The following is a 21,296-nucleotide window of genomic DNA, read 5'->3' on the forward strand; positions in this document are numbered from 1 at the left end:
GGTACTAAAATAAATGACCTGATTTTTGAGAATGCAGTATTTCTCACGTGACTTTGTAAGGGCTCATAGGTACTTAGTGTTTCTGAAATTAGGCCAGTTATTTAGATGCCAAAATCTGGAACTAGAAGCCTCGCTTCAAGCTGCCAAGTAGAGAATTTTGGCTTAGTCTATGTTGCTGTGTTAATCAGAAACAATTCAGTCAGTAGGCAGCTTCTGGCAAACTTTTTTTTCCTCTCCAAATCCCTCTAGGTTAGTAATTATGCATGATGTGCAAGTAAGGCAATAGATTTACTTCATTATCTTCATGCTAATACAGGCAGGCAAGTAGAATTGTCGTTAAAGCTGTTAAGCATTTGTGAGACTGCAAGACTGAATACAGTTCATATGTTGTGCAAGCATGATTTGACTGAATTTGTGCTCTTCGAAGACATTTCTGGTGATATTTTAAATGTTCTCTAAAATTCTTTTTTATTATTTAAAAAAAGTACTTTATTGGCTTACTTAAAAACAAAACACAAAAAAAGTGTAGAGCTTCACTTATTTTTTTAATTTTTATTCCAGGTTGGCATCAAGTACCAGTATTTCTAATCAAGCAGAAAGGTATGGTAGCAAAGGATACCTTGGCCAAAATGAAATAATTAATCTAAAGCATCATCTTCCCTGGCCCTGAGATCAACTAAATTTAACTTTTTGAAAAGTTGTTTAAGGTTTAGGAGTAAGAGGAAGAACCTCTCCTTTCCCACTTGTTTTAAGTATCTCACGTGTTCTGAAGATGAACAGGAACCAATATTCATATGTATTGAACTTGAAAAAACTCAGATGTAATTTGAAGATGCCTTCTGGTTTCCACAGTTTCAGTGCAGCTTTTTCTAGCTTATTCTGTGTTCAGTATTTGTCTTGATAAACTAACTCCATCCATTCAATCAAGTGAGTCATCCTTGGCTATGGAGAACCCCTGGTAGTGATGTCTCATTATATAAATCAGATGCTGAATAGGATAAATTCATTTTGAGAAGCTGTAAAAAATGTTAAAATGTGCAGTTTATGAGTAAATAGATAATACTTTAGCTTTTTGAATGAAACCGTTCATTTTGAGTGATTAGGAAGTACACAGTCTCTTGAAGGAAAGTGCAAGAGGCAAATTAATATTATACTGTGTGTGTTTACCTGTTGTTCATGTGTTTTATGGCAAAGCCAAGAACCTCATTCTGTATCACTGAAATGCACAGGGTGAGAGCAGGATTATATTTCAAACTCTCGTGACTCACTAATAAAAGTATGTGGAGAATGAGGAAAAGTGCAACTATTTAGTGAGACTTAAATACTTTAGGTAAGTGTACGTAACCTTTTCAGCTCTACACAGTCGAGCTGAAGTCATAAAATCAGGGGGATCAGGACAGTTCTGCTTTTGACTGTCTCACTCATAACTGAACACTTCCATTATTAGAAAGAATAGGATCGTCTTTATTTCCTCCATGTATTCATCTTTGAGAAGTGTTTCATCTGCAATGCAATTTCTTTATTCCTCCTTTTCCTTCCCTTCACTTCAGCATGATGATCCCTGGAAATGCTGCAGGTGTGGCTAAGCAGTTCCTCCGTTGTGTGTTCCATCAGCTGGCTCCCAATGGCATCTTCCCCCAGCTCTTCCAGAGCAATATTAAAGGTGATGTACAGTACCTGAGTGCGTTTCTGACCCTTTTGGTTACCTCTGTATTGACAGTCAGTGTAAAAATATAATCTGAATTTCAGATGGAAGTTTTTTACGGACCTTGGCCACATCTCTTATGGACTTCAGTGAGCTGAGTTCCGTCGCTGCTCTGAGCCAGCTGTTAGAGGTATGTTGGCAATCAGCTCTGTTAATGGTACTAGTTTGATTCGCATTATCAGGCATATTGGATCATTTCTCCTCATTCGTTAAGAGTTCAAGCTTGCATCACCAAAAGCAATGTGAATTTTTGTTTTTCCTCTCTGAAAGCAAGATTAGGCTGTCCTCACCATTTTCCTTCTGGGTTTTGCTCTCACTGCTAGCTTTTTTATTTTCTTTTTCTCAGACCAGCTCCTGGAGCTGTCCTACATGTCGGTAGCATGGGCCATCCCTTCCACCAGCACTGTTTCTGGTTTTCAGGAACATTTCTGCTCATCACATCTGAGTTCTCCCTCTTCCCTGTGTCTGCTGGCAGTTTCTCTAAGTAGTCCAAAGATTTATTGCCTGCCTTTCACTGACTGCCTTCTCTGTGCTTGGCTTGTTTCTGCTGTAACTTTTATCCTTCCACTAGCACTTGTCACTTGCATGTATCTTGCTCTTCCAAGAACAGGACAGTTTCTTCCTACAAAAACTTTGACGTCACTTGAAAACTGCTTATGTCTCTCTGGGCCTGACCCTAGTACACAAGCTAGGGAAGCATACATGGTCTGCTGAACATTGATGAACATATCTTGCTTAAAACTGTCCAAAGGAAAACGTGGGCAATCCACTAGTGAATACTTTACAAGTTCTGCTTTTTTTTTACTGCTACGCCAGTCTCAGCGGGTTATGAGTTAGGACCCTGCTTAAAACATTTTGACTCAAAATCTTTTGGTCAGTACTTTAGGAACTGAACTAGACTTAACTGTCACATACACAGTTCAAATTCCCTGCACAACATTGTCATTTGTGTTATAGAAGAGGTAAGTAGTATTTGGTCTTAACAAATTAACCTCAGCATTTCCAAATACTGTTTAAGTGACCGTTTCTGCATATGTATGTTTGTTTACAGTTCTCGTTTTGTTTCCCAGGGTCTAAACAACAAGAAGAATTTACCAGCAGGGGGTGCAATGCTACGCTGTTTGGAAAATATCGCTACCTTTATGGAGGCCTTGCCGATGGATTCGCCCAGCAACCTCTGGACCACAATTAGTAATCAGTTTCAGACTTTCCTTACTAAACTCCCTTGTGTTTTGCCACTGAAGGTATGATGTACAGACATCTGAAACAAGCTATACTGCCATTGGTCAGGCTGCACTGAAACAGTGGGAAAGCTGTGGGTGGGCCATCAGAGCGAGTTGTTGTGAATATTTTCTAGTGATTCAACTAATGTTTCCAGAGGACTGGATTTATTGTATGTCTGATCCATCCCTTTAATTATATTTTCGGTGGGTAACAGTAACTATTCTGACAAGAGTACTCTTCACCTCTTTGTTGGCTTTTTTCCTCTGCACTTTCCCTGCCCTGTGTTTGTCAAATTAGATTACTGTATGTGAGAGAATCAGTATTTTGGCAATAAAAATCCATCTGGTTTTAACTGTGAAAACAAAATAAAACTCTCCAGAAGAGTAGCACCACCTAATTAATTTACTAAAAGTACACAATGGTCAGACAGGCAGAGAGAACTGAGACTACTGGGAATTGAGCCTAGCCTGTTTGGCTGACTGCGTTGTAGATCTGGCTGTAATCAGAATATAGTTGCAGAAACTGAGTCTAGAAGCTTTGAGCTCTGATTTCTGAGTGCTCAGAGGACATACAGAGGGATCTTACGTCTGAAAATGTACACACCAGAAGATCTTTTCAGTAAACACAGTAAAAACTTTTCTGAGTCTTTCCATTAGACACAGGATTCTGCTGCCCTTATTCTGACTTTATTTCCTTTAGCATAAATGAGCCCAGTGGTAATTTCTTCTGTGCAAAGCAGCGTTGCTCAGTATGGGCTGAGGAATCCAAAATCTAACTGTGTCTTACAACACTGCCTTAAATTGGGTGTCACCACCAAATTACATGAAAGGTATTAAATTCCTTGGCACTATTATGCAATAGTCAGATCTTCAAACCTCTTCAGGTTTTGGTGAATCGAGATGCTATCCTGTAGCACTTAATGGTTATTGCCTGTTTCACTTACTCCCTTTGCATACTAGCCACCCCAGTCTGTTGTGTCTTGTGTAACTGAAATAAATAAAAGGAAAGGAATTGGATCTTAATAGTTCCAAGTGCATATCTGCCATTCATAGAACATTTAGGTGGAGTGTTTACTCTGAATTCTCTTTTATTCATGGGAGGTATCATTAGTGATACAAGTAAAACAGTTGCTTGCTCCTGAACTTTCCATCTCCTTTTTTTTCCTTAAGGGCCAGAAGTGACTCTTTACTGTTCTAGATGTTTGCAGCAGGTATGAGGCAAGACAATGGATAGCCTCTGAAAAGTCCTGTTCACTGCTGCTACCTGTGTAATTTATGCAAAATAAAAATCAATTACACCATTAAGAACAACTTTAGAGGGGCATCTGAAGCAGCTATTACTAGGGCACATTCTGGTGTTATGAGGTGTGAGTTGCAGCCCTGTCTTGGAGTGTGGGGGAAAAAGTCGTAGCCCAGGGCAACCACAGAAATAAAACATGAGGTAGATGGTGCATACCTCCTGCTAACCCTCTCTTTTTTTTTTTTTTTAATCCATTTTTATTACAGTGGAAATATATTTCTAGGAAATTTTTGTCATAAAAGTGGTAAAGTTAACTTTTCTAAACTAGCCCTCTAGTGAAAGGCCCAAGCTGTGGTATGTTACCACTGAAGGGGGTATGATTGTGTGTTCAGGAATAAGCCAGGTTAGGCAAAGAAAGTAAAGATCAATCATCAGGGATAATTTTTCAGACATCACCTATAACTTATTCATAGTTGCTACTACTAAAAGCAAGACATGTGCACATAAGGGTACTAACTCTGGGTGTTTGTTTTTTTTTTCTTTCCTGCCTTCAAATACGTTTACAGTGTTCTTTAGATTCTAGTTTGAGAATCATGATTTGCTTGTTGAAGATACCTACCACTAGTGCCACCAGGGTAAGTTCCAAGAAGACAAAACTCTGTTGCCTCAGATTTAGCCAGCCTGTGCTATTCTATGAATTTGTTCTTATCCCATAGCTCAGAAAGTATTATATATAAGCATAAAATTGTGCAGTCTGATACTCTTTGGAGAATGACAAGAGCTTTGGAATCTAGGTTACAGTAAAGTGTGGGTGGGATTACATTCCTGTGTGGGTGTGAATGTATATCTTCTTAAAGATTCAATGTTCTCTTTTTTCCTTCCTCTTTTTTTTTTTTTTTTTTTAATAAAAGAAGAAAATTAACTTCCTTAGAAGTTTTGCAGTACAGTTCCACTGAGACCAGTGAGATTTTCCTGCATAAACACTACAGACTCTCTTATGTCTCATAAGCACTGTGTCAGAGATGAAACTATTCTCTAATTTTTGACTTCTAATTTCTCATACAACCGTGAAGGCAAATGCTAGATAGAATAGCCATTTGACCAAAACAACGTAAATCCTAGCAAGATAGCCTCTGAGCTAAAAACTAATGCTGTTCCATTCAGGCGTTTCAGAGTTAGAATGCTTTTTGGTTTATTGAGCAACCAATTATTGATTTCTGTAAATCATGTCATTGCAGAGTCTTCTGGAGCCTTTTTCAAAATTACTAAGCTTTGTAATTCAGAATGGTGTCTTCACTCTGGCCTACCTAGTGGAACTGTGTGGTTTGTGCTACCGAGCCTTTACTAAGGTAACAATGAGACTACATCGTCCTTTAGGGACACCTGAAAATAAGACAAATTCCTGCTTCCCTCAAGTAGTATGTTTGTAACTAAAGATGAAATCAGTGTCAAGTTTTGGACATGTCAACAGTTTAAACGTAGTTTGGCTAAACAAATAGTGATCATGATTGACTGCCTTTTAGTAATACTGAGCTTCAAATTCCAAGTATAGACATAGATAAAAGAAACCTGCTGAAATCACTGCTCAGAAGAGTGTTCTGGTGTGATTTCATGACTTATGATTCTCACAAAAATTTAATGAGAAATTTTTTTCTCTTGTAGAGATGATATCTCGTATTCATGCATGACTTAAAATGTTTGTACGGTCGTGTCTTTCCTAGTGCACAAGTTTAAGTTTTTACCACTTAAGGTAAGCGGCTAAATATTCCTGGAAGTGCCTCTTGAGAGCACAGCTGTGAGGGGAGGCAACAGATCACGGAATCACAGAATCACAGAATAGTAGGGGTTGGAAGGGACCTCTGTGGGTCATCTAGTCCAACCCCCCTGCCGAAGCAGGGTCACCTACAGCAGGCTGCACAGGACCTTGTCCAGGAAGGTCTTGAATATCTCCAGAGAAGGAGACTCCACAACCTCCCTGGGCAGCCTGTTCCAGGGCTCCGTCACCCTCAGAGTGAAGAAGTTCTTCCTTATGTTCGGATGGAACTTCCTCTGCTTCAGTTTGTGCCCATTGCCCCTTGTCCTGTCACTGGGCACCACTGAAAAGAGTTTGGCCCCATCCTCCTGACACCCACCCTTCAGATATTTGTAAGCATTTATAAGGTCCCCTCTCAGCCTTCTCTTCTTCAGGCTGAATAACCCCAGTTCCCTCAGCCTCTCCTCATAGGAGAGATGCTCCAGTCCCCTCACCATCCTCGTAGCCCTAAGCCCGTAGATAGCTAATTAAAGTGGAAGACTCCAGCTTAGGAGCTTCCCAGCTTAGATCCTGTTCCATTCTGTATTAGGTATCTCACTTTGGCATGCATGGCTGTAAGCTGTGTATAAAAGGGAACAGTATGTGTGCACCTTTAAAAAGTTTTTTAAGATTCCTGGGGGAAATCTATGGTGTACAAATAACACTTAGTGATTACTCAAGTTCATTTTTGTAGCTATTGGTGAGAAGCTGAACAACAACAAAATCCGCAAAAACCCATCAAATCTTTTACTAAGGCCCAATACACTCCATTATCTAGATTGTTAAAGTACTGAGCAAAAATGTTGCTTCAGCCACTAAGTGTACAGTTTTCCATCTTCGATACATTTGTCAAAACAGTAACTAATCCTCAGGAAATGTGCTTGCATAAGTAGCTACATGATTTTCTGTATTGATAATACACAACTTGAACATGTGTTTAAGTCCTGAAAAGACTTAAAATATCACTGGACAAACAGTGAAGAAGAAATGATAAAAGCAATGACACTCCCACAGAAAAACGACACCAGAAACTTTTACCAGATGTAATGGTTTGAAGCATTAAAGAGAAACTATCAATACGTTTATAGCAAGCAAATACTACCTCTGTCTCATTTGAAAGAGATGAGTTTATGAAAGGAAAAACCTCAATACAGAAGAGACTGTCCAGCTTTTGGAAGTAGCTTGAGTTAGATCTATAGTTAAAGCTTTGGGCAAGGCAAAGTGAGAAAAATGTTAATTGAATATCCAACAGTGGGGCTTTTTTCACTGAAACAAAAAGCCCCATTTAAAACTGAAGCAGAGACATGCCTCTTACATTTGTGGTCTGATAAGACTACTTCACGTGTGCCTGCTAAAGCAAATTGAGGAATACAGGAAATGTTTCACTCCCCTTGTGCTCCACAGTTTCAGTTATTTCAAGAAAATATTATTAAAACCATGGTACTACAAAACCTCATGTTTTTCTTGCATGTTTCCTGCTTCAATGTTCTATTAATATACTGAGTACTTCATTGCATGCATGAAGCTTATATTATAGTGCTTGGTAAAATCTCCTTCTTGATTTAGTTTAATGCAACCTGGTGACCTAGAAATGGAATCATTAGTGAATGGTTTTCTGCAATTTATAGCCACAAAATGCTTAATTTAGTGGAACTCCACACTACATTATCTTTGTTATTTCTGAAAGCTTGCCATGGTATGCATTAGAAATATCAAATTAGTAACTGCTGTTAGAAAAAAACAAATCAGTAGTGATGTCTGTGTTTCTCTACAGTGGAAAACACAGTAGGCAAGTAAGAGTGGTGTTTGTGATCGAACAGAAAGTAGAAGTGAATTCTGGAAGGAATATAATTTGGGACTATTGAAACTATTCAGATTTAATTACTTGTTTTGCAATTGTGAATGTGCTGGCTGGAACAAAACACCACTGCACAACTTTCAGATAAGCTGTGCAGTGGTGACTTTCAAAGACCAAGCTGCTGTGACATGCACTTTGTAGAGGTCAGTGCTGTACAACCGCTCCAAATCTTTTTTTGTCTCCAACATTTTCCTAATACCAAGTGGCAGGAATATCTCAGTTTCTCTTGTCTTGGAGCCTGAAGACTCCCATCAATCTGATACTTCCTTGTCTGAGTTTTCGTTCCAGGTCAGCAATTAGTTTTTTTTTCAGTGCCTTTGCAACTCTCAGTTGAGAGTAGCATCTCTTCTGTGGATTGTAATCTTCTTATCTTTAGTTTTCCTTCCAAGTCTCTTAAGGTCCTAAATGAGCACTTTTTTTCGCTTTCTTATCTTTTACAGCTGCAGAAGCTTGAACCTAAACTTAGTCATTTGCTAGCATTCTGTTGACCATCATTAAGAAAATGCTGTACGCCACTGAAATGGACAAGACTTGATTTTGCTATTGAATTTTTGTAAAGAATATTGAAGTGGCCAGTCCTCAGTATTTGTAATTACTGTAGTAGCAACAGAGATAAAAAAAAGAATTTTGCTTTATACTGGCTTATTTGGAGTATAGCATACCACTCCATTCAAGAACCAATTTACTATTCTTATAGTTAAGTTTGGGCCCTGAGGTACTGCTAGAAATGAACTTCAATAGCTTCATGTTCTACACAGACCTCTGGCAAGTCACGGTTTGAAGGTTGCAAGGCATTTTTTAATAGGGATGCATAGACAGCCAAGAGGGTTAATTTGGCTGAACAAAGGCTAAAGGTGCGGTATGCTTGACTCTTTGGTACCAGATTTACACATGTGACCCCTCTGGGCATTATTCTCATGGAACTAATACCCCTTTACCGCGCTGTGGCAGAATATAAAGTTCTTAAAGTATGTATAAACTATGTTTACACATATTTATCACTAGCAGAATTAATAAGTAGACTTCGATAGGAAGGGTACTCTGGGCTGTTGACTTTGGTGTCATCGCTCCTGATTTACAGTGCAGGAAGCAAGGGGTCAGATGTCAAAAACCGTTTTGCTTGATTTTGCTTGATCTCTCTGAGCACTGCATGTGCTTAACAAACATCAAGAGTTTGGACTGGGAAATAGGAGACCTCTTTGAGAAAGAGATAGCTCACTGTTGTATTATCCTTAGATCCAAGGAAAGCTGGGATTCATGAAGCCAGTGCTTCCCTCAGTGTTCTGATAAAGCAATTTATTATGGCCCAGTTATATCCTGTGTAGTGTAGGTGTTGGCCTGTAAAACCTGAATGCTTTTGAAAGAATTTTACCTCACTTCTTTTCTAGGATGTGCAGGCTACTGTACTGAGTTACTGACAGGAACTTCTGCGCAGTGTTTTGGGGGATTTAATTGTCAAGTCTGGGCATGGCACTGCATGATGTATGTGTTTTAAGATTGTGAAGGCATATGACAGTGGGAAGAGTCACTCTTGCTGGTGGATAGACATTCTAGCAAGTAATCAGGGTCTATTTGCATGTTGAGTGTTGAGCACCATTCTGGTTCCCCATTCCCGGTGAGGATGTAGTAGAACTGTAGAAAGTTCAGATAGCAGTAACAAGAACAATCAAACAGTGGTATGAGTTCCACACACAGAGCAACTAAGTTAGGGCTCTTCAATCTGAAAAAGCAACAACTGATGGGGATGTGAGAGAGGTCTGTCAAGTCACAAATGATCCAGACGGGTTTGGGCAATTTCATGCCTTTCCAGTACAAGAACAAGAACATACTAAGTTTGTAGGAACAAATGTCAAAGCAAGTAAAGGGAAGCGGTTCTTCAACAGTGTGTGACTCCTTGCCAGATACTGTGAGTGCTAAAAGTTGACATGGGTTCAAGAGGTCAGTGGTCACAAATGTGGAAGAGAAATTTACTGAGAGGTATGAATTATACAGAAACGAAGTTCCCTGAACTGAAAACACTTGGTGGCTAGGAGAGTAGTAGTGGGAATTATACATGCTTGCCCTGTTTTTATTCTTCCTTCAGCATCTGCTGAAGGAAGAATAAATCTGCCTTGTTGGAAATAATTACTGAGGACATTTGTTCTGGTCTGACCTCTCGTGGATATATGATTCTTACCAAAGCACCACTCATGCAGGTGGGATGTGTGCCTTTTGAGTACTTGTCCCCTCAAGTAATGGTTTCATAATACAGCTGAACTGATCCAGTGTTTGCTGCTCCCATAAGGGAATTATCTTTTTTCTTTTTTATTTTGGAGTGCTAGCTTCCTGTAAGTTTAGCTGCCTAGACTGCAACAGTATAATCAGACAAGGACCACTGCTGTTAGGGGCCCATTCCATTGGCTGAATGTGTTATCTGACTGCACACCCCATGTAACTGAAGATCAAACTAGGAGCTTGCAGTAAGGTCTTTGGATTCACAGACTGGCATCATAACGTCCGTGAAAGACACACCATTCTGTTTTGGCACCTTCTCCCAAATCGGACTGATATTTAAAATCTGTTTTCAGTAAAAGGTATGAGGGTGCTGTGGGAGGCATACACTGTCGCTGTAAGCCTCATCTGGCAGTATGCTAAGCAGATGCAGTGTGGTGACATCAGCTTTGTGAGGAGGAATGCTGGTGACTGGCTTCATGGTCTGCTGCAACCAAAGCTCACTCTCACTTCCAGCTATTCATCTCCTCTAACTCCTTCCCTTATAGCTGTGCTTGCTATTGTGTGCAGCTGGAGATGGCCTTTAAACTCATCCTTACTAACTAAACCTCACAAGACTTCTCAAAGGAAGATGTGAACATTACTATGCCATTTTACAGATGTCACAGAGGAACTGAGGCTCTGACTGAGTAAAAAGTTTCACACATTTAACTTAAATGAGCAGGCAAGTGCACGAAATTTACCAGATGGAAGATACTAGCTTTTAAATCTTGAGCATGCTTTGGATATGGAGACATTATTATTAGGCATTATTTCATCTGTGATAGTCATTTGAAGAGAGCTCAGTGTAAGTCTTCCTGCTGAACAAAATTTTTGAGTTGCAGTGGTCAGTAGCAGGTTATAGATTTGTTCCACATTTTTATCGTACCTTCTAAAGTCGGAGAATGTCAAAGTAAGGTGTATAACAGGCTGATCTTCTCTTGTACCTCCTTGCTGTCTCAGGTCTACAACTCTAGTCTTAGGCTTCTGTTTTCTAATCTCCATTGGCTGATTTTCCCCTATGTTTTAAAACGTTTCTGTTGTAGTATTCGTAGTCAAGATGGTTTTTATTGTGTAAGTGGAAAAGTACTGCTAGTCTAATGAATAAAAATAGATGTCCAAGCTGCCTTAGTGCAGGCACCGTTATTTTAAGGGTAATGACAACAGAAAAAAAGTATGGTAAAATGTAGACCATTTCTGACAGGTTTAATGAAAGAATAATGCTGAATATAATTGCCAGTTTTGTTCTCCTGTGTCAATCCTTACTGGTTTCCCTTTTCCCTGTATATGGAACTATTTAGTGAAAGCTGTGCTGCATGCCTGGGCTTTATAACTGGTTTATAAAATCTGTCTGTATTTCATGTGTGAAATATTAAAGTCTTAGATACAGTACCTGATACAACGTCAAAGGAGAATCACCCTCATTGATGTCTGCCTTTTGTATGACAGGAGCAACCAGTACAGTTTTGTAACTTTTTTATTCTCAAAATTAGATAAAAAAAAATCTTTATGGTTTACTGGTGGATGTAAGTGAATTTCAGGACATTCATAATTTTGTGTTTTTCTGTTGTAGGAAAGGGACAAATTCTACTTGACGCGCAGTGTCATATTGGAGTTACTGCAAGCACTCAAGTTAAAGTCACCCTTACCAGACATGAATCTGCTGCTGTTGGTGCAGGTATAGGAGATTCTCATGTAATTCTTATACTGATTCTGTCTCGGCCCAAATTCAGGGAGGGGAGGGGAAAAAAACAAACCAAAGCAAAAAGGCAAGTCCAACATTGGACAGAAAGTACCAGCAATATCAGGGGAAGCAAGAAATTTTTTTAGTCAAAATCCAGTTACATTTGTAACCACAGGTGCATACATTTAGACTCCCACACTAAAATTTAAGAAACTAAACTGTGAATCCACATTTCCCAAGACGATAATGACTTGTGCATCATTACTGATGTGTTGAGGATCATAGAATATATCTTGAGTTGGAAGGGACCCAGAAGGATTGAGTCCATTGAGCTTCATACCATGTGCTAACAGGGCAGCTGCCTCAGCTGCTGCCTTATCTTCATATCATAGCCCCAAACCCAGTGAGCAGTTTATGTGGGAATGGGTGCTACCTGATAGTGGGCCAGAGCTCAATTTCTGTCTATTCAGGCAGGCAGTAAGCTGTCTCCAGTCCCTGAAGTCCGTTCTCTGTTAACATGGAATTTTCCAGCAAAGAACAGACAGAAAAAAATTCTGTTTCTTTCATTCTGTGGATTTCTGAGGCAGGAATTAAGCTAGCTTTTTCATAGGAAAATCCGAGGAAGAAAGATACAAACTTGTGAAAAAACTTTCTGCCTCCACAATGCAAAGTGTGGCACTGTTTGGCACCACAAGCCTGTGCCGCAAAAACAATTTACCAAAGTCTATCAATTTTAATCACAGTTAGCAAGCTCTGATTGGTTAGAGTGAGCTAATCATTACATGCATTTAGTAATTTTAAGTGATAGGGGCCAAGCATAACACCACTCCATAAGGTTCAAGTAAGATGTTCGTTGTCTAGATCGTTCATAATCCTCCAAGCATCACAGCTCCATTCACTCTGTCCCCTCCCATTCTGGAGTCAAAGCTTCATGTAGCTTACTATGGGCTCATTTTCTTTTAAGTGCTGATACATTACTCATAGTAAATAAGTGGTTGCCAGTTGACAGAGAAATAATACTGACAAGTGAAATCGTACTGCAGTTAGAATAACTCTGAAAACAATTATTAAGACATCAATGTTAGGAGAAGTTGAGGTGGGGAGCAATAAAACTTGTTTTTTTTTCTTTTGATGGTAAAGGGTTATTTTTTTAATCTATTTTAATTTAAAAGCCAGAAATTTGCCACCTTTTTTTTGTTTGTTTGTTTTTAAAGCCCAGACTTAATTTTTTTTGGTCCCAACCAAGGCCATCAGAGAACTTAACCACCAGTCTCTTTCTGGCTTATGGGTGCAGTGATGCAGCTGGACACCCTGTGCACTGGTGTTTGCTGACTTGAACTGACTTTTCTGGTGTTACAGAATAAAGCCGTTTTTCTGCATTGCTTGGTTGTATAGCTCAGTCCTATAGCCACCCGATAGGGTGACAGTCCCACAGTCTAGTCAATCCTCGGTTCCTCCCCTGAGAATCCAAACACGCCATGTCTGTTTTGGCAGTGGGATTTAGCTGGTAAACACTCTTCCTTCACACTGAGTCAGTTGCATGAAAGACACAGGAAGCAAAACTCTCTTACATTATCTTTATCTCATAAAGATAAAATGATAATTGACTGGGTTTTCCTCCTCGCACTGTTCCCATATGCTGTATTCACTTTGGGATGTATTCATACCTTACACGACAGCACCTAATGTGGATATAAATGTCTTTTATGATGTCTCTCTTTCAGAGGCTGATGAAGTGATTCATATTTCCTGCTACCCAAAGCAGCCAGCTTCTGTTTTTATGCAGTCAATGGTAAAGAATAGGGGTTGTATTCAGACCATCTGCCATAGATGCCTACTGGAGGCGTGATAACTGCTTCTCCCATTGACTGTGCAAATTGGCAGCCGTCGGTAGTATGTGGTCTGAATCATTCAACAGCCTCTTGAATTTAAATACCATAGTAACCATTAAGCCCATCTTAAGCACTGTTGTAATTTAAGAAAGCTACTAGTAAAAACGCATATGTATCTGATTATTTTCATTTTCTTTGGTGTCATTAATAGAACAAAAGGATTGGTTCACCTCTTTAGCACACAAAGCCACTACAATATTAATTCAGATTGTATGGTTTTGAATCCATAAACCTGTCGCAGGGTTAACACAGCACCAAATGGGAATGGTTTTAATTTCCAAGACAGTCATGTCCCCATGAACATGTTAGCCTGTGTACAAAATTTGGTAGAGACAGTGCACAAAGAATGCAGAGATTCAGTCAAAAAGTTCAAGATAAGGAGCTAGGAGGACTTTACTTTTATTGCAGATCAATCATGGGCTAACAAAGGAATTCATAGGAATGTATATTTGACACGCACGTTCATCCAGATTACCTGGTGCCATCAGTGTCACTGGTGACATCAGTGCTAAGATGAGAATTAACTTTATCCCACTTTATGAAGAATGAGAACTTTCACCAGATCACCCCAATCATTGCATAGGTGTTCTGGATGATAAAGGGTAGAGAAGGTCTTTCTCCTTGATTTGTTCTAGCAAATGAAAGCCGTCATGTATGTGCTGCTGTTCCATGGGTTTCCATAGGAACTGCTTCTTCACCCAGCATTTTGTTTCCCTGTACTTTTCTGCTGCTCGCATTTCACCAGCACACATCTTCAGGATTTCCACTGACTTCAAATTATAGTAGTGTCTCATTAGGATTTGTTTGTTCAGTCAGGCTCTAGGGTTCAGTATCTGGTCTGTTTTGTTTAGGTGACTTCTATTTTGGGCTGGACCTTCAGCTAATGTAAATTAGTGTGTATCTAGTGGTTCCAGTTTGTTTCTGTGAAGATCTGGTCTACTAATTGCTGAATGGAAGGATTTAAAGTTACATAGAATAGGTTTATAAGACTATGTATTTTAAAAACTGATTATAAATGGAGGTATAATATAGATAATTCAGTACAGTCAGCAGACATTCCCATTTAGACATTATTCTGCAACTGTATGTCAGCAGACAATACTGGTAAAAGGCATGGCAATTATTTGCCCATTTCTCATCTTTTTGCACTGTGGCAGTATTTTTCTTTGGTTTTTTCTTTACACATGGCTGGCATTAAATCTCTTGCCAGAGACATCTTAATATATTATAATATTTGTGGAGGGAGGCAACATAAATGACAGTGAATTGAACTGGAAACATAGGAAGTTTTTCATTTTGACTTTGGTTTCCCCATCCTCTTTTGACTGCACTACAACTTTAGGAAGAATCCTTGGAAATGGCAGTCTGATGATGAGAAAGATAAGCTAAAGAAGGCCTAATTAATGGAATGAAGTTTGTCAGCTGTTTTTCCCATATAACTTAATATCTGTTATTTAACCCAGACTCCTCTGTGCAGAAGTGTAGTAAGCTTACACGAGGTCAGTAGAGGTTGCTTTGGCTGCTGCTTTTTATTATTGTTCTTAAAAGAAAATGCTGTCTGAAATAAATGACTTTTGTCTTTGGCAAGGGTTTTTTGTTGACTTATATGGTGAGTGCTGTACAATATCTGTAGAAGTGCACTGAAGTCACTGTTGGATGCTAAATATACTCAGCCAGATTCTTCAGGGAAATGTGATCCCTTTTTGCAGCTGACGTAGTACAGTAGAACCCTAATCTACACACAAAATGGTTGACTGAGAAGTCCTTCACACAGGAAGACAACATACCTGTTGTCCAGCAGACCCAGCGTCAGCATTACTCTTTCTGAGATAGGGTGCGTCAGGAGAAAATTTGTCATCTGTTTACCTAAGTCCATTACTTCTTTTCTAAAAGAAGACAGACCATTAGAGAGTCATGGTTGCTGTTTGAACTAAGACTCAGCTGTCTTTTCTGGATTGATACATAACCTTAAGGCTTTCTTTTGCTTCCCATGTAATTATTAGAGCTGTGGTGTAGAAGAGCATGAGGCCATCTCTCCTGAAATGTGAGTTAGATTCTTGGTTTATTTCCATTTGGCTTATTCTGGTGTAAAATAAATTCTAACCAGAAGACGAGTCAACTAGAGCCAGGCCTGTGTCTGAGGATACCTAGTTAGATTATTTATCTAAACTCAGGTATGTTTTTCTGGTATTTATCCCGAAGAACAGACTCTTTGTCAAAACATAAATTGAGTGGTTTCCAAGTCTTGGTAGGAAATCTGAGTTCAGATTAAATCTGCTATTGAAAGGTAAAACTGGTGTAAGAGTAGATTCTAGATCTGTAAAGGATGTTTGGAAATATCTTCAAGAAGACCGGTCAGTCATTGAGAGTACTGCTAACACACATGCATCAGACAATTGTACTCAATATCTATCTCCGTTTGTGAAGGTACCATAGCAGTCATTTTCAAGAAAGAAAACTAAGGCTTAGACTTCTTCTAATGAGAGAGGAACTTTTGATATATGCAAGAAACAGAGAAAATACATATTTTTGCTCATAATGAAAGTCTGATTTATTATAAAATGTTCTTCAAATTGCTCCTGCACAGCATATGTGTGTTAATTAAACCCATTAAATTAAGATTTTTTTTTTCATTAAAATTAGCTCATTTATAATGCTGAGTTAACTAGGTTGTATATAAAGAAAGAGAGCTCTAAAGGAAAATTACCATGAATAAAAGCAAGAGATCTGCATGGATTTTAATAAAGTCATGAATAACTTATTAGTTTGTTCAGATTCCTCCAAAAATAATTAAAAAATAACTTGTCTTTAATTTCTTCTTAGTTTGTTTGTGCAGATGTTGGAACAAAACTAGCTGAATCAACAATCTTGCATAAACAGATGATTGCTTCTATGCCTGGAGTAAGTACTGAGTCCAACTCCATCCCTTAGTTTTTGTTTTTAAGAAAATGTATCATATTCAGGTCATTTTGCTTCATTTTAATGTTCTTTCCTTTTTGTTTCTTTTCTGGTTGGCACGGTGTACTGCAGGCAGAGACTGAGATGCTTCTTCCTTTTTATTAATGTTGGAAAAGTTCTGTATTTGATGTTGCTTCCCTTAATTTCACTGATAATCTTTAGTCATGTAAATGACTTTAGGAGTTTGCTATCAAGAAGTCAACATGAGGGGAGCAGACCAGCTGAATGCCTCAGAAAATGGTTGGAGGGAAGAAAGCTACAAGCCATTGCTTCCATTCTCACAAATGATTATCTGGTTAAAGAAGGGAATTAATGGTATTTTTCTGGTAATGTATAAGGCATTCATCTACATCCTGCTGATGAGTGTAGCTAAATTATCAGTACTCGTAATTGTCTATGTGCTGAATGTGCACCTGATGGCACATGTGGGGAAGTAGCACACTTGGAGGTCTTGACTTGTTCCATGACACGTGACTGAGTACCCAGACAGATGGATGGGGGTTAGCCCAGGTCTGCTTTACAAGCTGAGGAGAACTCGTTTACCTAGATGCGTGTCTCTGTCTGCTTTATGGGGTCAGAATAGGTTCTTTCCTATGTATCTTCTGAAGTGTGTGATTTTTTTTTTTTTTGTGCAAATCTTTAATAACACCTTTCTTCACAATAGAGTATTTTAATTATACTTGCTTTAAATAAATAGACTGACACTGGTGTTACAAGGTATGATAGGAAAGCGATCATTTCAGAAGAAATCATAGAGAACCAGGCTGCCTGCTGCTTCAGTGAAACAGAATAGATGGTTAGAGAGAAGTCTTTTGCAACTGAGCATTGTTTTCAGAGGTCTGAGTGCAGTGCCTTTTGTAATTTTATTCCGTATTTTAGAACCCATGTGGAATCCGTAGTCCACATAAACTGGATGGAGGATATGCTGACAGGGCTGCCAGTGACCTTGTTTTACTGTTTGTTATTCTGTCAAGGGAACTGACAGGCATAACATTTAAAAAGCCAGAAGGTGGTATGGTTCAACACTCTCTAGATTGATATTAACATACAAAATGAGAAGCGCCCAGGTCAGTTGCTTAAAAATAGAATGCTAGCAGTTTGTCAGATTTCACCCACAAACTCAATTATGGCTTAATAATTTTGTGATCAAAACTAAATCTGGTTCATTTGTATACTCAGATAGGGTAATCAACTTCTGTGCCTCAGTGTGTAGGTAATTAAATAGGGGTCAAACAAGAGTAGTTTTCCCCTGTAAACTTTACTGCAGTGTTTTGTTCTGAGCCTATGACTTTGGATACAGTGGTTTTCAGTGACTTCAAAAAGATACCTAATTGGATAATTTCAATGTTTAGCCTCAAAAGTTAAGGTTTGCTCTTACTTGGCCCCTAAGAATGAGACATTCGTAGTTCCCCTTGAATTAGGCTAGCATTATCTTCACCTCAGACTATTAACGTGTAAACAGAAGTTTGTATGATACCTAGTTCGTCAGTCGCATCACCTTCTGAAAGCATCTCTGTGGGGTTCTCTTGTCCATTTGAAACTTTTATTTAATCGGACAGCTTTGTTTCGTAGACTGCTTTGCGCACCTTGGGCTTGTCTTGTCCCAGCCAAAGGCCAGATTCACATTTCTCACTGTGTTCTAGGGAAGGGATCATGAAAGCTTGTACTGTGGGAATACAAGCACCACGCCGAGTCCTTCTGGTTTTTAGGTCATTCTTACTCTGGCACAGGTCGCTTCTCAATGCTTATACCTTTGTGGTCAAACTGGAGCAGTTCATAAAGGATTTCATTTATCTGTTATAGTCCTTGCCTCCCCTTTTGAAAATTGTAACTAGGCTAAGTGCCAGTGGAATGCTTTATTTTGAATTATTTTGCTTCAGGAATATCCAAAAAACATTTGTTAGTTTAAAAAAAAAATTTAAAATAGAGTAAAATTTAGATTGCAGTGATGTTCACTTTATTGATGTTTACACATAAAATACTTCAGGCCAGTCATTTAAACTGTTTTTCCATCATGAGTAATGTGAACATAAGGGCATCTGTGTCTGAGACTGAATTTTGTTTTCTGGGATTGTACCTGATTGGTTCCACTTGCAGAAATGCTCAGCCGCTTGGAGAAAGGAGTGGTTAAACTCTTGTTGACTTTTTAAGATTCTGATTCTGGACCACTATAAATTTGATGATGATGTGACAAGGATATTCCTGAAAATTTCATCAGTTAATCTTTTGTTGCTGTCACAGATAATAGTATTGTGTGATGTATGAAGAAGCTACAGTGACTGGGCTATTTTTTCATAGTATTGCCAGATAAAAGGGCATATTACAGTCAGGAGAAAAACATCAAAGAATACCTATTCCCAATTAATCTAACTGAAAAGTAAAATAAAGAATTTGAGACAGACGAATTGTGTTCTGGTGAACAAGAAACAAAGACAAAAACATGAACATATTCAAAACCTCATACTTAAACTTATTTCTTTTATGTTCTAGTGTGGAACAGCAGCAATGGAATGCATGAGGCAATATGTTGGGGAGGTGCTGGATTTCATTGCAGATATGCATACCTTAACCAAATTAAAGGTTGGTTCTGGGCATACGTTGATCTAAAGCGTATGTACTTTTTTAACAAAAATATGTTTTATGTAATGAACCTGTCTAGGAAAAACGATTGGAAGTCTTTGAGGATGACTGACAGGTTGTTTTTTTTTCCCTTCTTTTTTAAAAAATGTTAGTACTGTTACAGGTTAGGCACTTCTGGGGGATCAATAAAAAGTAGCTTATGCAGTGTTGAAATGGAGGCTGATTCAAGTATGGTGAGCACACATTAAAAACACAAGCTTGATTCTTCTGAACTGTTTGTGATAAGCTAATAAAAAGTTTTTCTGAAATGTTGAGAATAGCTAATGTCATACCAAAATCACTGTGAGAAGTAGCTGTGTTTAATATAAGCCATGGAAACATAAAACTCCTTGCCTGCACAAGTAATTACACTCTTCTGGAGGAATCCTGTGTCGCTTATATACACAGATAGACACTTAAGTTAATTGGAAGCTCAGAGGTTGTTAAACTGCAGTAACTGACCTAAAAAATAAAAAAAGGGGTGTGTATCTTTTTTTCTTATGGATGCTGTTGTTTTCATTGTCAGGTTATATTCTGTTGAGGTAGGGAAAAATGAGTAGTACTTAAGTCTGTAGTCCAAACTTTTTTGGTTTCTGTACATTAGTTTTATGCCAAATTGTAAGAGGAATAATAGGAAAATACTTCTGTCAACATAAAACATTTTATTTAGGAATGAATGTTATTAAAACATCCTAGTAATAATTATCTGGTCAAAACCTGGAATTTCTGTTTCATGGGGGAAGCCAGTATCTATTAAATTTCCTACAAAACAGAAATTCTTAAAGATATTTTGGAAAAGAACTAGGCTAACTAACATTGCTGCTTTGTAATGGGAAATAATAGAAGTGTAGCTGTTTCAATTGCTGGCAAAGTAGCATCTATTGTTAACAGCTTAAATAAATTAATGTAATATTTCAGCTAATATATCACTAACAGTCATAATGCTGTGGAGGGGGTGGCATTTGTTCTATTTAGCATAACACTATCCCGCTAGGTAGTTTTATTGTACCAGCTGAAGCTGAGTGCTAAGTGAGCACTGAGCAGGAGGTGAAACTTTGGTGGTTAAAATCCTCCTTTTTGTAGAGGGAAAACATAATATGTCTTTTAGTGGAACCGTCTGTCGCTTCTCAACACCTGGCAAAGTTAGAGCGTAGTCTTTTGAGCTACGTACTGGTGCCCTGCACAGTGGTGGATTTCCTTCAGCACATAAGATGGAGGCAGAAATGTGACTAGGCCTTGATGCTTCTAGCTTCTGCAAAGCTGGCAGGACAAGTGAATGGTATGGGAGTGCAGTAGAAGGGACCGTTGCACCTATGAGGAGAGTCTATGCTGTCAAAGATACATCCAATTTTGAACTCTGTAACAAAGTTATTGGGTATTTATGCTGGTACTTCCCCCCCCCCCCCCTTGAAAGAGACTTCAAGTAAGTGATTTTTGAGAGTGTAAGTTGCTGGGGTCAGGTACTTATCTGTTATCAAATATTGTTTGTTCACTGATTTTTTTTTTTTTTTTTTTAATCCTGTTACAATAATTCAATAACTGATGACCTGGATGTTCTTTTGCAAAGTGTACGGTTCTCCTTTAAGCAAGCAGATGCACTCAGCATGTGTTCTGTTAGTCTAGTAACAAAAGGTAGTGCAAAATTAGCTTAATTAGAAATATAGAAGTATCTCAAGAAGCACCAATGAACCATTACTTAGAGCTGACAAAGCAGGATAATAATTATCTTTCCAGGCATAAATATTTGCATGTTTCTTGGTAAAAGGTTTAGCCCTTTTATTTCCAGGGCTTAAAGGCATTTGTAGCAGCTGAATAGTGCAACATAGTCATGTTGCTGTTGAACAAGTGACAGCTTATTTCTGTACATGTAAATGGAATATTGCACAGGGAAGGCATTTCCTGCCCAGATGCTAGCTTGTTAAATGGGTAGATTCTTTCGTCTTGTCTTAAGCTGTCTGCATGTGTAACCATTAGTTTGTATTCATCAGCTGTTGAGTTTGTTGATACAAAAGGAGCCTATACGTTTTGCACAATTCATGTTTTGTGTGGGCTTTTCAAAATGTGGCCCTCTGTGG

General features: G+C 38.6%; 1 protein-coding gene across 12 annotated transcripts in view; it reads left to right on the plus strand.

Annotated features, from left to right (window-relative positions):
• Nucleotides 1-21,296, plus strand: part of UNC79 (unc-79 subunit of NALCN channel complex) — a 119,279-nt gene that overhangs the window by 84,923 nt on the left and 13,060 nt on the right. For all 12 annotated transcript variants that reach the window (XR_012764537.1, XM_075426263.1, XM_075426265.1 and 9 more), the window contains 9 exons: nt 562-600; nt 1,551-1,663; nt 1,750-1,835; nt 2,776-2,949; nt 4,735-4,803; nt 5,407-5,517; nt 11,642-11,746; nt 16,468-16,545; nt 19,093-19,182. Coding sequence is in view for 11 of the 12 variants with exons in the window: in XM_075426263.1 (XP_075282378.1) it covers nt 562-600; nt 1,551-1,663; nt 1,750-1,835; nt 2,776-2,949; nt 4,735-4,803; nt 5,407-5,517; nt 11,642-11,746; nt 16,468-16,545; nt 19,093-19,182 (865 nt within the window). In the remaining variant the exon portion in view is untranslated. The remainder of the gene's footprint in view (nt 1-561; nt 601-1,550; nt 1,664-1,749; nt 1,836-2,775; nt 2,950-4,734; nt 4,804-5,406; nt 5,518-11,641; nt 11,747-16,467; nt 16,546-19,092; nt 19,183-21,296) is intronic.

This window comes from Opisthocomus hoazin, chromosome 7, assembly GCF_030867145.1.
Source record: "Opisthocomus hoazin isolate bOpiHoa1 chromosome 7, bOpiHoa1.hap1, whole genome shotgun sequence".
Classification (NCBI taxonomy): Eukaryota; Metazoa; Chordata; class Aves; order Opisthocomiformes; family Opisthocomidae; genus Opisthocomus; species Opisthocomus hoazin.